The sequence below is a fragment of the Pristis pectinata genome, chromosome 16 (assembly GCF_009764475.1).
Source record: "Pristis pectinata isolate sPriPec2 chromosome 16, sPriPec2.1.pri, whole genome shotgun sequence".
NCBI classification, from domain to species: Eukaryota; Metazoa; Chordata; class Chondrichthyes; order Rhinopristiformes; family Pristidae; genus Pristis; species Pristis pectinata.
The window spans coordinates 20,739,201-20,757,479 of record NC_067420.1 but is presented as its reverse complement, the minus strand read 5'-3'; the positions used below and the strand labels follow the sequence as shown (position 1 = coordinate 20,757,479).

The window sequence follows — 18,279 nt, the reverse complement described above, 5'->3', positions numbered from 1 at the left end:
TGTTTTTCTACTGAAGGATATAACATATAGATTGTTTATTTCAAATGAAAATTGATATTTTTCCTTGTGTGTTTTTACATTTTACTTTCATTGTATCATTTAATCAAGTACATTTCCAGTCTGGTGGTAACATTCCAATTTGACAAGGTATATTTTATGAATAGCTTTCCTAAAAAATGAAATAGTTAATACTGGTTTAAAAAAATCATGTTGTCAGATTTGGGAAATGAGACAGTGGATATGCTGATTTAAGTACCTAATGACATAAGAATTTTCTTCTTTAGAAGTCTATCTGGTGATATAATGTTACAACAATGGCCCTTCACTGTTAGAGATGTTTAAAAGAATCAAGTAGCCATAGGAAATGCTGGAAATGTTCAGCAGGTTAGGCAGCCCTTTGGTTGGGATTCTTGTACTCAATCATCAGAACTGTGAAACAACTTTAGTTTTAGTTCTTATGAGTGTTGACCCTAAATTTGTTTCCATTTAGGTTATTAGACTAGAAATGGAGGATGACACTTGGTCTGCTAAGATTTCCAGCATTTTCTGTTTATTTTTCAGATTTCCAGTGCATTGTAGCTTTTTGATTTTCATTCTGTAGCAATAGGAATATATATCAATGTGTAAAAACTACTGGTAAATGACTAGTACATTTGTCCACCTAACCTTACAGTGAGGTTTTCTGTATATTCTAGCATTCCTTTTTGCTCAGGGAAAGGTCAGAAATTTGAAACTTTATTTGATGTGTTTGTCTACATATGTACATATTGATTATTTTAGTTCCTCTATCAATTGACATCTGAGACCTCTTCTTACATTTGAATAAGGCTAGAAGGATAATTCTATGGACATAATCATCTTTTTCAATGCTCTCTGCTGAACCCACATACAAAATGAAGGCTCCTCCATCATATCTGTCAATGGTGTGCAACACACTTCCTTTATCTGAATGTTCTCTGATTCAACACAATACAATATTTGGGAAATATTTTTGAGAAATGAACTTGTGTTATATTATAGTTCTAAAATTCTTAATCTAATATATTTATGTCCCTTTTTACATTGAAAACTTTACATTTCTCATCAATGGCTATTCAACCCCTTAATCCTTCTGCAAGTGGAAGAGTGGCCCATCTTTTAAGTAGATGTTCACCCACTTGACTTAAAACTTAAATGTGCAGACAAGTGCATTATTTTGCATGATTACTGATAGTTTTCTGACTTTATATTTTTGAATCCCAATCACTGTTAGCAGCCAGATGAAATTATGAATTCTTCACGGCTTCCTGACTTCATAGTATATTGAACTACCTGAATGTTAGAATGAAGGACTCAGCAAATAGCACCTGGGTCATTTCATAATCCAAGTCTTGATTCAGGACCAGAGCTTATCATTCTCCTTTCGTACCACAAGCACAAGTGCGCAATCATCATTTGATTCTAACCTCTTTTCATTACTTCAGTTGACCTAATGGTCATGTACTAGGAAGGAGTGTCAACTTGAAGGCAATCCTAATTAATTTTAATCTGTACTTTTTAAAAACTTGAATCCTCTGTTTCTATTCTGGCTTTCTGCAAAATACCTCTCCATAGTTGATTAATTACTTTAAAAAGAGATATGGTAAAATGATTCAAGATTTTATGAAGTTCTTTATTTTGGAACAGGTTTGAGAGTAGCCAACTCAATCACCAATGATATTTTTCTGATGTGAGAGATTGTCAAGACTTTCCTACACTTTGGAGGTTTGCTTGAGATTCTCTGTTCCACATTACTCTGAGCACTGAAACACGTGGTTCATTTTTAAGTGCAAATATAAACTATAAATTAAAGCACAGGGGTTTAATTGCATTATAATGAACTGAAGACCAAAATGACTTTTATGTATATTCTTTGTTTCTTTGGTAATTTATTGTTTTAAAGTGCTTTTTAAGTGCAAAAGTCTATATCTACATTCAACCTATATTTTATAAACTGATGTGATTTGGAGCTTTTTAAAAATTTTGTCAGTCTGCTTATCAATAATTTGTTGGTCATAAATTGAGATGCAGATGTATGTTTTTGTACAGTAAAGAACTATTGTTCAAATATTGGTGCATTATACATTCCTGCAAGAATATAATTTGAAGCCTCAGTAAATTTGATCAGATATAAATTCTTAATGTACCCCTTTGTTATTGGGTTCCCCTATATTTTACTTAAGGTTTAATAATAATAGAATAAATTTTGTTTTAAAACAATGTTTTATCCATTGTTTATTCTTGCTAAAAATAATGTTTTCTTTTTTTTTACATTTAATAAAGAATAAATGAATCAGAATATGAGTTCAGATGCATTTCTTTTAGATATTGCATTTAATCTTAATTCTCTGTATTTACTTTTTAAATCTATAATTCAAATATTACCTGTAATTGACTCCATATCAAGAAGAATAAAAGTAAAAACTTCACCATGATGGAGAGAGTAGAGTACAGAAAATGTGTTGGAAATCAGAAGGTCAGTGATGGAGTGGAGTGAGGGGATGTTTAGAGGGGGTGTATACTGAAAGGAGACTAGGGGATGTAGAGGATAGGTTGGATAAAGGTATGAAAGGAGCTGAAGGTATGACTGTAGGGACAGAGGAGATGATCAGGGACCCCAGGGAAGAGAATGATTGGGGAAACATGAAGGAGGAATAGAGGTGGGGGAGAGAGGGTGATGGGTATGAGAACATGTGAGAGCATCAAGGAATTTGATAAGATTAGAGATACTGTGAGAATGTGAGTGGATACTGTGGGGGAACATTCAAGAAGCCATGAAACATCAGCTGTGAATTGTCAACCAGACCCCTAACCTGCCTAAGACCTCCCAAGCCTTTTAATGTAATGATATGAGTCATTATTAAATCCAGAATCTCTTACCTTATTCGTACACAGAATGAGATGTCATTATATTTAATACATATATTTCTTAAGTTTTCCAGTTACCAATTTACCTTGGGTCTTACTACTTAAATCCCTTGTGTAATATTTTGAAAGAAAGGTAGTTAAAATCAATAAGTGAAACATTTAGAGCAACTGTATTAAAAATGATACAACTGGCCAGATCACTGGGTTGGATTTGTGAACATTTTCTTGACTTGGTGAGCTTAATCCTGATTGGGCCAGTGGTTGATTGAAATTCTTTGGGACTGGTTGAACATGCTTGCTCTAAGTGGTCACCTGACTCACCTGTGAATTCAGTTCAACAAAGGCTTAAGTTATCAACCTGTCCCAGTGAATATTAGAGCAGTTTCGTTTTTGTTTCTCCACATTTTTTTGGCTACCCAAGAATAACTCATGAGGCAGCTCATGCCCTGTTTATCCCAAAACTTTTCCTGTGAATTGTGACCTGGAAACCTAAGGCTGAGCTCTCTTCTGTATCACTGGATGAAATCAGAAGGGGTTGTAGCTGAGGATCCTTGAGAACTGGGCTATGCCCTCTTATTGCTTGACTTGAATTTTCTTCCTTTTTTTTCCAGATGTGACCATTGTTACGTCCCTCTCCCTTTTAACAGATTTTAAAAAATATTTATTCATTGTTAGGTTATGATAGCATTGGCAAGGTCGGCATTCATTGCCCATTTCTAATTGCCCTTGAGAAGGTGGTAGTAAGCTGCTTTGTTGAACCACTGAAATCATACAGCCATAGAGAGATACAACACGGAAACAGGGCCTTCGTTGCACCATGTCTGCACCAACCATCAATAACACAATCACACTAATCCCATTTTTATTATCCCCACTTTCTCAACAACTCCCTAAAACTCTACCACAAACGTACACACCAGGGGGAAATTTATAGTGTCAATCAACCTCACAATCTACGAGTCTTTGGGCGGTGGGAGGAAAGTGAAGCACCTGGAGGAAACCCACAGAGTCACAGGGATAACATGCAAACTCCACACAGACAGCACCCGAGGTCAGGATTGAACCCAGGTCTCTAACACTGTGAGGCAGAAGCTTTACTAGCTGTGCCACTGTTTCATCCATGTGGTGGTCTTCCACAGTGCTGTTACCTCCAGGAATATGACCCAGTGTGGATGGAAGACTAATTGAGTCCAAATCAGGCTGGCGTGTGACTTAGGTGGGTCCTAAAATGTTTTTTCATTCATTTGCTGCCTTGTTTTAAGTCGTGGAGTTTATGGGAGGTGCTGTGGAAGAAACATGTGGAATTTGATATATTGCTCCTTATAGATGATGCACACAACAGCCAGTGGTGGAGAGAATGAACATTTAGTATGTTGTACTGAGTGCCAGTCAAACTTTTTTTTCAGCCTAAATAAGTTCAAATTTCTTGTGCATTCTTGGAGCTGTGAGCATCCAAGCAACTGGACGGTGTTCCATTGTACTTCTGACTTGCACTTTAAAGCTGATTAGAGTTTTTGAGTAGGTGAGTCACTTTCTTAGCTTTGCTGACACTTATATCTATAATATATTTCTGGCTGTTGCAATCATGTTAACAGACAGTAAGCAGTAAGGATATTAACTTAAGTTGTTTGGAAATCATTGTTGAAATAGTACAATTGATACAATTTCCTCTTACTACAAAATTGGCTGTTAACAAAGTGTTGTTCATTCTTTTGTGAATTTTAACTCCATAGAACAAGAATAGAGATTTTTTTCTTTAATCCCTTTTTGGGATGTCGCAGGGTCAGCAGTTATTGCTCCTAACTGCCCTTGAGAGGAGGGGAACGGCACCATCTTGAACCACTGCAGTCCCCTCTGGTTTAGGTACTTCCATAATGTCGGTCAGTGGGTAAATCCAGGATTTACTCCTAGAAACAATGAATGGCGATATATTTCCAAGTCAGCGTGCTGTGAAACTTGGAATGGAAATTGCAGATGGCAGTATTCCTATGCACCCATTTCCCTTGCTAGAAGTTATGGGCTTGGGAGATGTTATGGGAGTGGTCCTGGCAAATAGCTGCAGTGCAATTTGTAGATTCCATACACTGCAGCCACAAGGCCCATTATTGGAGGGAATGACCATTTAGGGTGCTGGATGGAATACCAATCAAGCAAGCTGATTTGTCCTGTATGTTGTTGAACTTCATCCAGGCAAGCGGAGAGTATTCAATCACGTTCCTGAATTGCACCCTATATGTGATGGAAAGGCTTTGGGGGTGTCAGGAGGTGAGTCACTCACCACAGTATATCCAGCCTCTGAGCTGCTCCCATAGCCTCAGTAAATATGTGGCTGGCTCAGTTGAGGTTTTGATCAATAGTAATGACTACGATGTTGAAGTTGGGGGATGGTAAAGATATTGAATATCTTGCTGGAGATGAGGCATGAAGGTGACCTGCCACTTATCAATCCAAGCCTGATTGTTGTCCAGGCATGGACTACTTCATTTGATGAGGAATTGTAAACCGAATTGATCAGCAGGTCATTGGTGAACATTCCAACTTCTGATCTTGTGATGGAAGGAAGGTCATTAATGAAACAGCTGAAGTTGATTGGGTCTGCAGAATATTTTGGGACTGGGATGATTAACCTCCAAGAATCACAACCATCTTCCTTTGTGCAAAGTATGATTCCAACCATTGGAGTGTTTTCCCCTTGAGTTAAAAAGTAACTTCCCAGTTAACAAAGGCAGTGATTGAAAACAACATTATTGAATTAAAACAAATGCTAGACAAAGTTTTTCTCAGCAATGTACAATAATTCACAAGATCACAAGACAAGGGAGCAGAAGTAGGCCATTCGGCCCATCAAGTCTGCTCCAAAGAAAGGAAAAAAGAAAAAGAAATGAGAAATAGTGGGGGGGGGGGGGGCAAAAAAAAAACTAACCCCAATTTCCAGCCTTATCCCCATATCCCTGATACCCTGACTATTTAGATTTCTATCTATCTCTTCCTTTAACATCTCCAATGATCTGGCCTCCACTGCTGTATATGGCAAGGAATTCCACAAACTCACCACCCTCTGGGTAAAGAAATTTCTCCTCATCTCTGTTTTAAACCTGTACCCCTAATTCTAAGATTGTGCCCTCTGGTCCTGGACTCGCCCACCAAGGGAAACAGCTTGACCATATCTACTCTGTCCAGTCCTTTCAACATTCTAAATGTCTCTATGAAGTCCCTTCTCATTCTTCTGTACTCCAGTGAGTACAGTCCAAGAGCCGACAAATGCTCATCATACGTAAGCCCTTTCATTCCAAGAATCATCCTCGTAAATCTCCTCTGAACCCTCCCCAACATCAGCACATCCTTCCTAAGATATGGGGCCCAAAACTGTGCACAGTATTCCATATGAGGCCTCACTAGTGCCCCTTAGAGCCTCATCAACACTTCCTTACTTTTATACATTATACCTCTAGAAATGAATGCCAACATAGTATTCACTTTCTTTACCACCGATCCGACCTAGTGGTTAACCTTTAAGGTATCCTGCACAAGTACCCCCAAGTCCCTTTGTACTTCTGTACTTTAAATTTTCTCTCCTCCTAGATAATAATCTGCCCATTTATTTCTGTTTCCAAAGTGTACAACTGCACATTTCTCAACATTGAATCTCATCTGCCATTTCTTTGCCCATTCTCCTAAACTATCTAAGTCTCTCTGCAACCTTCCTGTTTCTTCAATACTCCCTACTCCTCCACCTATCTTGGTGTCATCCGCAAACTTAGCCACAAAACCATTTACTCCATCATCCAAATCGTTAATGTACAAAGTAAAAAGAAGCGGCCCCAACACTGACCCCTGCGGAACACCACTAGTAACCGGTAGCCAACCAGAACAAGATCCTTTTATTCTCACCCTTTGCTTCCTGCCACCAGCCAATGCTCCACCCATTCTGTTATCCTACCTGTAATTCCATGACCTCCCATCTTATTAGTCAGTGTCTTATGCGGCACCTTGTCGAAGACCTTTTGAAAGTCTAAATACGCAACATCTACCGCCTCTCCCTTATCCACCCTACCTGTGATTTCTTCAAAAAACTCCAATAGGTTGGTCAGGCAGGACCTTCCCTTCACAAAACTATGTTGGCTTGGACCTATCTTGCCTTGCGCCTCTAGGTATTCCATAACCCCATCCTTGAGGATCGATTCCAATAACCTTCCCACCACTGACATCAGACTAATAGGTCTGTAATTTCCTTTATGCTGCCTCCCACCTTTCTTATACAGTGGAACTACATTTGCGACCCTCCAGTCCTCCGGAACCATGCCGGAGTCTATCGATTCCTGGAAAATTATCACCAATGCCTCCGCTATCTCTAAAGCCACCTCCTCCAGAACCCAGGGATGCACCTCATCTGGTCCGGGAGACTTATCAGTCTTTAGCCTATTTCGTTTTCCTAGCACCTTCTCTCTAGTAATCATAACTGAACTCAGTTCCATTCCGTGAGACCCCTGACTAACCGGCATATTGCTGATGTCCTCCACAGTGAAGACCGATGCAAAATACTCATTTAGTTCTTCTGCCATCTCTTTAACATCCATTATAATCTCTCCCACACCGTTATCAATTGGTCCTATATCAACCCGTCTGTCTTTTACTCCTTATACGTTTAAAACAACTCTTAGTATCCTTTTGAATGTTATCTGCCAACTTCCTTTCATAATTCATCTTTCCTTTCCTAACGACCTTCTTAGTTTCTTTCTGCAGGTTTTTAAAAGTTTCCTAGTCTTCTGTTTTCCCACTAGTTTTTGCTTCCTTGTTTGCCCTCCCTTTTGCTTTTATTTTAGCCTTCACCTCTCTCGTTATCCACATTTGTGCCTTTTTTCCATTAAAAACCTTTTTTCTTGGAATATAACTATCCTGCATTTTCCTTATTACTTGTAGAAATTCCTTCCATTTCTGCTCTGCCATCCCTCCAGCCAGCTTACTCTTCCAATCAATTTTGGACCAACTCCTCTCTCATACCACTGTAATTTCCTTTGTTCCACTGAAATATCGATACACCAGTTATCAGCTTCTCCTTCTCAAATTTGAAACTGAACTCAATCATATTGTGATCACTGGTTCCCAGTGGTTCCTTTACCTTTAGTTCCCTAATCACCTCTGGTTCATTACACAGCACCCAATCCAAAACAGCCGATCCCCTGGTGGGGTCATCAACAAGTTGCTCCAAAAAACCGTCCTGTAGACATTCCACAAACTCACTCTCCTGAGATCTACTGCCTTGCTGGATTTCCCAGTCCACCTTCATGTTAAAATCCCCCATAATTATCTTCACATTGTCACTCTGGCACGCTTTTTCTATTTCAAACTGCAACTTATCGTCCACTTGCTGACTGCTATTAGGGGGCCTACATATGACTGCTACTATTGTCCTTTTACCCTTGCTATTTCTTAGCTCCACCCATAAGGATTCCACCTCTTCTGACCCAATGTCCTTCCTTTCTATTGATTTTATGTCATTACTAACCATCATGGCCACACCTCCCCCTCTGCCTACCCGCCTATCCTTCTTATACGCTGTGTACCCCTGGATGTTCAGTTCCCAATTACATCCGTCATAAAGCCATGACTTGGTGATTGCCACAGTGTTGTATTTATTAATCTGTAGTTGTTCCACTTGGTCATCTACTTTATTCCTAATGCTACGTGCATTTAAATATAGTACATTTAGTCCAGTATCTGCTAGTGATTTTGTTGTACTTCTATTGTTCAGCAACTTATCCTGACTTTTCACCTGCCTGTCCTTCTTGCCATCCTCACTGCATACTGTCTTGGACTTGTTTCTATAAACTTCCTCCCTTACCCTAACATCTTGTATCCTAACATCCTGGTTTCCATCCCCCTGCCAGATTAGTTTAAACACTCCCCAACAGCTAAATTAAACATTCCTGCTAGGATATTGGACCTTTTGGAGTTTAGGTGTAACCCATCCTCAGTGAATAGGTCATGTCTCCCCCAAAAAAGGTCCCAATGATCCAGAAATCTGAAGCCCTGCCCCCTGCACCAGTCACTCAGCCACGCATTCATCTGCCAGGGCTTTCTATTCTTTCTACCATTGGCACGTGGCACAGGTAGTAATCCTGAAATTACCACCATTGAGGTCCTACTTCTCAACCTTCTCCCTAACGCCTTGTATTCCTCCTTCAGGACCTCTTCTCTTTTTCTACCTATGTCATTGGTACCTACATGTACCAAGACTTCTGGCTGATCACCCTCTCCCCTCAGAATATTCTGGACCTGGTCTGTGACATCCTGTACCCTGGCACCAGGGAGACAACACACCATCCGAGATTCATTGTTGGTTTCGCAGAATCTGTTATCCGTACCCCTCAACTGACCTGCTGATAGATCTGCAATCGTGGGCTGATTTGCAGAAGCCAAGTCTACCCTTTTAACTCCATATCAAAAATTTGGGTGGTTGTTAGAAATGCTTTAGAGTATTTACAAAAACTTCCCATGTGAATATGTATCACATATATCTTGTATAATAGATCTAAAATGTGAGTTACTAGTCTATTTAATTATAGCTCAAACTATGTTTTAGAATAACTTCCACGTCCTTTAGATCGCAATGTTAGTATTGAAATTGTCAAAAAAGTTGTAATACATTCTGCTTGCTGTATAGATGACCCAATATAAATGAGATAAAAGAGTAATTTGATATCCATAGTATCTTCTTGTCTGTAGGACAAGGATAGCTCTGGAATTTTTTAATAGAAATTTATTTTTTAATAGAATATTACCTTGGGGATTTCTCTTAAAATTTGTTTTTGTCTATTGTTCTAGTTTTCTTCTTACTTTCAATATCTTGGGTAGCGTAAGGGTTAGCAACAGAAAAATCATTGTGCAACCTGCTGAATTTCTTTGTAAAAGCCAATCTACTAATGCCTATTAGTAAAGGGTACCTGTCATCCCTGCCTGATCTAGTCCACATACAACACAATCCAACACCATGCAGTTGATTCATCATGTCTTGGTATAATTAGGAGATGTATGATCATCGCTACTCTGTCATTATTACTAACAACTCAAAAAATTGCAAATGTAATTATGATTTTTTAATGCTATGTGTAGAGCAAATCTCCCAAAACATGGAAAAAATTGGTGGTCCAGGAAAAATAATTTCTTTTTGAGTGTTTTCACTGATACCCACAAGTTATGAGGTCTTAGATGCTTCTTGGGTCGATAACAATTCTTCAGTCCAGTTCAGGAGCCACGCTGTTTTTCCTGCTTGTGACAACTGATAGCCTTTAGGCTGCTAAATCACAAACTCCCAGTAACAGAAAGTTGTCACTCAAAAGCTTCGTAAGAGTTTGTGAGCAGCTTGAGTGGTGCATATTGAGTACTGTGGCTTTGTGACTAACTATAAAAATCTTGCCTGGTGTCTTTTGATACAACTACCTGGCACTCTTCCTCAGACTACCAGTAAGAAACTACCACAAGGCATTTAAGGAAGAGATGCATGTAACCTCAAAGATGTGTACCTTAGAAAATTAAAAAAGTTGCTACTGAAGTTGTTACATACTGTAACTGAAATTCCAAGGGCATAATTTTCATGGAAATAATTGCTTGGATCACAATGTGCCATCATTAGGAAACCGTGTTACCCAGATGAAAACTGCAGATGCTGTAAGTCAGTTCTAGCAAAGGATCTCCGACCTGAAATGTTAACTTGTTCTTCTTTCCACAGCTGTTGCCCGACCTGTTGAGTGTTTTCATTACTTTCTTTTTAAATCTGTGACCAACCTTGCTGTAAAAAGATCAATGTTTTCTGTTCTAAGCAACATAATATACAAGTTCACATGACTGAGCATATTTGACTCCATGTTTTTACCTTAATGAAAAAAATCACCACCATGTAACTTTAGGTGCTACATAACTCAGCACATCCATCAGATTGTTCAGAATGTGTAACCTAGGCTATTTCAAGAAACTAAATATTGTGATCTTACCATTGTGAATAGATTATCATCATTTGGGTTTAAGTATATTAATAAAAGGCAACAATTGCTCAAGGTTTTATGTTGATCTTAAAAAAATACCACAAGGAACAAACTGAGCATGCCAGATTTCCTTTGTTTGTTAGCCACAGAAATTACTTACTTTATTAAATGAAGCATGAAAGATCATCTCTAACATTAAGATACTACAGGAGGCAAACAAAAACAAGTTGCTGTTCAGTCTAGAGACCATTTTTTATTGGATTCACATAAACTATGACAACAGAGTACAAGAATCAATTTGCTCAACTGCTATTTTAGCCAGCCTAGTGTAAACATAATAGCAAAAATATTTGTGCATTCAAACAATACATTTAGGGTTTAAATACGGAATCTATTTAGGCAGTCTACACTCTCACATCAAGACTCAGATGACTTTGGCTGTTTTATAAGTCTGAAGCTTCTTCAGTGTAATCATTGGCCTCACCATCATCTGACCTCAGTGAAAACCCGAAAATTGCGTCTCAGGAAACCGCCATATCTCTTTGGTTATCCCATTTATATCTTGGTCTACCATTCTTCTCATGAAGCCTCCATATCTTTTCTGCAGTTCCACATTTTGATTCTCCTCATCCGCCAGCTCCTCACTTCTTTTGTTAGCCATAGCCTTTCATGAATCCTCCATAGCGTTTTAGGCTCTTCTGTTGAGGGAGTGTCATCATCGTCTGCCTGCATATTTTCCCATTGCAGTTGTAAGCTCCTGTGAGCTCCTCTCCCAAGTCAGATGCATCCCTTCTCACCGAACTTTTGCAGCAAGCCTCCATATTTAAGATTTGGTCCTTGTCATATGCATTTTCTTGAGCCAAAGCTTGAGCATAAACTCTGCTCTTGTCAACTTTTTTCATAAAACCTCCATAGCGTTTTGCAAAACCATTGTGCTGTGTTCCAGTAAGTGCCTCTAGACTTTTAACTTCCTTTTCATCAGTTACTGGGTCAGCAAGAACTTTATCTACAATACCCAAAGGCTCAGAGTTGTACAACTGAAGTGCCCTGTCACATTTTTCCCACTCATCAGTCGACAGCACCACCCCTTCGCACTCTAAAGTGCATGCCTGAAAAACAGCAGTCAAATGGCAGATTTTATTTAATGTTGAAATGAACCTGTATTCAGCATAATTTGCTACTATTGGTATTAACTAAAATCATAGGTACAATGTGAAAATCTTTTTAAAAAATGTAATGAGACCTAGAGCCAAAAAATTGGGCTTCATTTGAATCATGCCAATGCCATTAACAAAAATAGACACACAAGGTTTCACAATGATTCATACCATCTGACATGTAGTTCCACAAGATGGCTATTCTTTTAATAAACAAGAAGAATTACTTGATTTTGTCGTATCATTCTAGAAGTGGGCAGAAAATATTTGAAAAAAACACTTGATGAAAATATAGATGCCTAGAATTTAAATTTCTAGCACAACAGTATCTGTTCACATAAATTAATTTGGCCTGACTTTATTCTTAGATCCATTTGCAAAGGAGAAGCAGGGTGGCATGGAAAGAAGTACCAACTAATCATAATTAATCAGGAATAGCATAAGGTAATAATTATTGTAATTAATGTAATTATCCGTGGAAGTCTAAAGGTTGCTGTCAGAAATACCCCACTCTTCTATATATGCGGTTGCACTTCTCACCAATAAATTTGGCATTGACTACAAGATGCTTTTAAGTGCGATGCATTCTACACAAAGGACGTCTCGGGAAAGGCTGCCAGAAAGTTGCCCGTGTATACAATTCTTTCATGATAAATTTAAAGTTCTAGTCGAAGTTTTCTGCGTATTTAAGGTTACAATGGAATTGATCATTTTTAGATGTGATAATGTTCCAGAACACATGGTTATATATCAATCTTCTTATGAGAATACTAGGTATTCTCTACTCAAGATTCGATATTGGTGTCAATTGTTTGCAGAACTTTTTGAAAAAACTTGATCAGGTTGCAGATAAGAATTCCTCACAGTTTGTTTGACATTGCCCGGTAGCGCACAAGTGGCAACTGGTTGTTTTTAAGTTAACGAATTACATCGAACAGTTTAGATACACTTTTGAATGATAGTTATCTAACCTATCGACTTTGATTTACTCATCAATGAGGCAATCTGCACGACTTGCTAACTATTTTGAGACACGCTTCTCCGTCGCTTCATGAAGCAAAGACTTGTACTGATGAGTTTATTTCCTTTCAATTATTGGGGCAGGCTAATTTATCCATGAATACAAGTGTGATGTGTTCTCTGTATTCTCGAGCACAGTTACCCTACCAGTGGCTTGATCGAACTATCCAGGACCAAGTTGCACGCCGAGCACCATTTGACGCAGTCACCGTGGACCGTGTAAAGCGAACCAAGCGACAACGCCAGAACAAACATACTCCACTCCATCTTCACCCTGAAATAGAAAAAGAGAAAAAAAATCTCTGTAGCTTTAGATACAACATATATGAAATTATCGAGTCCTCAGGCAAAACTTTGGGTGAACGGAAAAAAAATGTACGGATAATGGAAAAGTGCAGCAAATCCAGAACTAATCAGACATGAGATGACGTTTCCCTGAATGTGCGCTGCCGAGTCCTTCGTGGTCAACATAGGAAGAACCAGCCAAGCTTTGCCACGTTCTCTGCTTTGATTTTCGATTTCTATCATTCTGATCTTCAAGACTTGGCTGCTTCACAACAATGGACTGAGGAATGACCCATCACGTTAAATGTTTGAGGGCAAATGAATTACAAATATTGCAAGGCTGTCACCGCTTTTCTGAAATATCAGAATACAGAATGATTGAAAGTCAGTGTTCGCATTGGAAGCCATTTAAATGCGGAGATTTCTAGTGCACAGGTTACATTTCTATAATTCTTCCACCTTAAGTAACAGGCGAGCATTTCATCACTTACGAAAGAGACAAAGAATGCAAAAAGTATTGCGGAGTTGTATGGCTATATGCTTTGCAACCCACACCCCACTTGGTGGGGAGGTTCAAATGTTAGAGAAAAGGCTAATGCAGGTAAAATTTATGAAAAGCAAGAGAAAGTTTGAAGGGGAAAGCTCGAGTGAAATATAACCCGCTCTTTGAAGGTACTGTCGCGGTAATTCCTGTCAGAACCAACTGCATGTGTGAATCTGATGCCAACAAATGCCTCATACGAACGCAGATTGACCACATTTTCTCTTGAGAGGCAGCGCCGGCCCAAGTCTTTGATTGCAGACAAATCTAATTCTAAACATTTTGTTCTGGTAAAATAGACTCAGTACTTAGTGATGCTGTACCCTTGCAGGAATAAGTCCACAACCGTTACCTTCCAGAATATGGAGAATACCGATTAGTACATTGGTACTACACACCAATCATTAATTTATTGTTGAAACTCAGATCAGATAGTCGCAGTAAGATTAGCTACCAAAGTGTAAACTTCAATACATCGTTATCCGACAGATGTGCATCAGCATGCATTCTTCTACTAAAGGATGCAGCGATCCCTGGAAACAAAGATTATTGATGCACGCGCTTTCTCAAGTTACCTGGATATTCTTTGAGAGCAAAATAAAGAGGTCGGGATCTTTGTAGTTTAGTGGTCGAGTGCAGGTTTCCTCTACGAAAGATACACGGTGTGTAGTCGATCCCGTCCAGACTTCTTGTCACAGTTCAGCTTCGAGAAGTCGTGCTGAGATCCCGGGTTTCCAACCTGCAGTCTCCAGTGCCGCTATTTATCTATCGTCAACGTTCGTGTGACATTTGCGACGTTGAATATACGTCTTTTTGAGCCAATGACTGCACGGACCGGATCATTATGAAGCGGCAATTTCCTCGAATACCACCAACATGTTTTGTAGCACATCCTTCGTAATCCGGCGTAGTGTTACAAAGACCTGGGCAATTCGTGTTTTAAAAATAACCAGCGTTAAATGACACACTAATTACATTTAGCTAGTGTTACTTACACTATTGACCTTTTCACACTTTGAGATTTAATGTTTATCTGGAAAGGAGCCAGATTCAGTGGTCTCATTTGCAGCACAGCTTCCTCCTCTTCACCAATTCCAATGTAAATTAGACAAGTCTCACCCGGTGCAACGCTCCTGGACCACAGACCAGCTGCTCTTGTTTCTCGGGCAACGATTCTCCTATTGGAAAGTTAAGCCATTTCAGTTCTGACTGAATCCAACAGATAGTTAAATTTGTTTTCTACCTTTTGCGAGACGTTAAATCAAACGACTGAGAAATGTTGTGAACGCGCCTTAACTGTCAACAACAGCCAAGTGCATTTGGCTGCCTAGTTGATCGTACTATGTGGCTTACAGTAAACTTTCCAATGTATTCAAGTACATATAGGCATTGAAACTAAAAGAATAAAAGTTAAGAATAATGCGTAACAAGCACACCGCCGAAATGTGATGGATAATTTAGAGAGCATCACAATTAATTTGAAAGCTGTTCCGATTTTTCTGTAAATATATTTCGATAAGGTTTTTTTTTTCTCTTTCAATATCGAACTGATTTTAACGTTTCTCCCATTGTCCCACAGACACACATGATGCTGTCGTGTTATATTTATATCGTGCTTGCGTTGTTTTTATTGATTCTTCTTGCGTGCATCACGAAGGAAATGCGAACAAAACTGTTCCCCGTTACAAAGAACAAAACAATTTCTTCATCTTACTTGAAATAAAGACATTGGTTACTGCAGAATTGCTGTGGGATGCCAGTTAATACGCGGCAATACAAAAGCAAACCTAACAAGCATCCCAATATTGTAAGGCTTTGCAAATTAGTTCACTGATTGTTGACAAATAATATTCTAACGCTGCGAGATCATTGAACAGATCCAATATCCAAGCAACTCTAATAATGTTATTAATAGATATTAAAATTGCAGTAGGTTAATGGCTACAAATCACTTGGAATATGTAGGCGGAAGACAGAGTCACAAAATAATGCTATCATTCAGTGATGTCTCTTCTATTTTTGCAATCCCTCCAGTCCACTGATGATTGGCCCCCACTCTGGTTCTGTGGGTTTTAAGGTGGCTAATAAGGTCATTTTGGAACTGCAGACTCTTCCATAGATGGGCCAGGAGATGACTAATTGGGCAGGCGGGGAGATAGTTTGTGAGATGTTCTGTTCTTCCTGCTGCTTCTCCTGGGTTTCTGTGTGCTTCTAACCACAGCCTTCAAGTTCTCAATACCATCCTGAACATCCCTTTTCCATTTTGAGTGGTCATGGACAAGACATTCCCAAGAATGTGCAGGCATGTTGCACCTCCTTGGGGATGTTTTGGGCACATGGTGGAATCTTTTCTTCTATCTACCTGGTAATCCCCTTATATGGTAGAGCTCAGAATGCAGTGCCTGATTGGGAGTCTGGTGTTGTGGATACGAATGGCATGGTCTATCCAACATGGTTGACTGAGTTTAACCAGGGCCTCAGTGCTGGGGATGTTGATCTGGGAGAGAGGACTGATGTTGGTTCGCTTATCCTTCTAGTGAATTTGGAGGATTTTGCTAAGGCAGTATTGGTGGTATTTTTCCGCTGCCCTGATATGCCCACTGTAGTAGTCCAGGTCTCAAAAACATCAAGGAGGTTAGCGATCGCTGCTGCCCAATGGACCATGAGTTTTGAGGTCTTGATCTTCAATTACCCTCTTCCTCAATCGACCAAAGTCTGTACTGGTGCATTGAAGACCATGGTGAATGTCATCATCAATGCCTTTGCCAGGAGGTGGCTCAATGGTATTAAGAACTTTCTAAAGGGATCTCAAGACTCTGTAACTGATACAGATTTTGCTGTTGTAGTGACAAAATGTCCTTCACCCTCACAGCACCAGAAATCACGGAGAAGTTGAAAGGTTATAGCATAGAAGAAACACCAATGAATATCCCCGGAGGGGTATTGGCCTTGGCAACCAATCTGGCCAGTACGCATCCCAGCTCCACTAGGACTAGTTCCTGGAATCAAAAGCTGCACCATTTCTCCAGCCACAAATTTATCTGTGCTGTCCTTCTATTTCTAAACTTGTTAGTGTATGTGACGGAGAGTAATCTGGAGATGGTACCTTTGAGGCTCTGCTTCTTAACATCTTTCCCAACTCCATAAGCTCAGCCCACAGGATTTCTCTATTTCTAGGAAGTTCAGGTACTAACAAATTATTTTTGTTGTAAAATAAATCTTGGTAATATTACACATCAGATGTAAGAGAGATTTGTGTGCCAAGCATGATCATTACTCTAAAAAACTAATTTTATACTTATGGCTTCTAATTTCAAAATTAATTGATTTAAATTAATGAAAAGTATTATTCCTAGAAATATGCTTGCTTATGATATTTCATCTCCTATCTTAATCTCACATGTATGTTCTAACCTTTATGTGCTCACTGTAAATGTTTGTTAACATGGGCTTTTACATCCTTATTTACTGTCTGTGGGAATCCTTCAATGTGATTAACTGCTCAGCCTGCTTGATGATGTCAGTATTATTAGATAGCAGAGTTTCCTGCAAATGAGTACTGATAACTGGTGCTGAAAGAGGGGAAACCCACAATAGGCGTTTGTGGGCAAGCTTGTGAGAGGTCACAGTTGCTTTATCATTTAATTCTCTTCAATAATTGTACCACATGTGCACAATATCTATAAAATACAAATAAGTCATTTTCCTATATATCTTGTAACCTGGAACATGTACTAAAGGACGTTGGTATTTAGCTTACATTTTTGGCTTGTTTGAATGAATATTTTCTGCATATGAACCACCTGGCCATTTGATCTATTCAAGCACTCTTACTGATTGCCTATCCCCCACAATATTCATCTTTTACAACATCACCTTGCTTCATAAGCCATTGTTAAGCTTGAAAGAAAAGAGTTTAACATGCTTCAGAAATGTAAAAATTAATTTTGTGTTACTGAAAGGGAAATGAGTAGATGGACCTTTAGAAGGTTTCTAAAGTAGGAGAAAGAAATGAAGGGATGGTGTTATTAGGGAGATACGTCCCAAATGTAGAACGAATCTCAGTCCCACCAATCTCAATGACCAAAGATATTGTGAGATAAGGTAGGATAGAGTAGGAGAATGTATTAAGGACAAAGTGTGAGAAGCTTGACTTCATTACTTTAGATGAAATTTGGATTCATTGTATGCTTGTGATGAGTGAGGTCAGAACTATCTCAGCTGTGGGTCCCTTCTGTAAGTGTTGGTAGCAGCCAAGGCCCAGGAGGTCGGGAAGAGAAAGGGATGCTAATGGGAACATGATGATTTGGGTCACTGAGGGAGGTATGTGGGGTTGATGGTTGGTGTCGGGGAATTCCATCAATGATTGAGGGTTGGATAAGGGACTGCAGGTGGTTGTGCTGGAGAT

At 39.1% G+C, this 18,279-nt stretch overlaps 1 protein-coding gene across 1 annotated transcript; it reads right to left on the bottom strand.

Annotated features, from left to right (window-relative positions):
- Positions 1–11,148: 11,148 nt before the first annotated feature.
- pdyn (prodynorphin) lies at positions 11,149–14,588 on the bottom strand. The gene is given in 9 exon segments (XM_052031520.1): positions 11,149–11,371; positions 11,373–11,413; positions 11,416–11,442; positions 11,445–11,523; positions 11,525–11,560; positions 11,562–11,708; positions 11,711–11,977; positions 13,193–13,319; positions 14,447–14,588. Coding segments are annotated over 8 exon segments (777 nt in total). The 5' UTR covers positions 13,313–13,319; positions 14,447–14,588; the 3' UTR covers positions 11,149–11,311.
- Between the last annotated feature and the right edge of the window lie 3,691 nt (positions 14,589–18,279).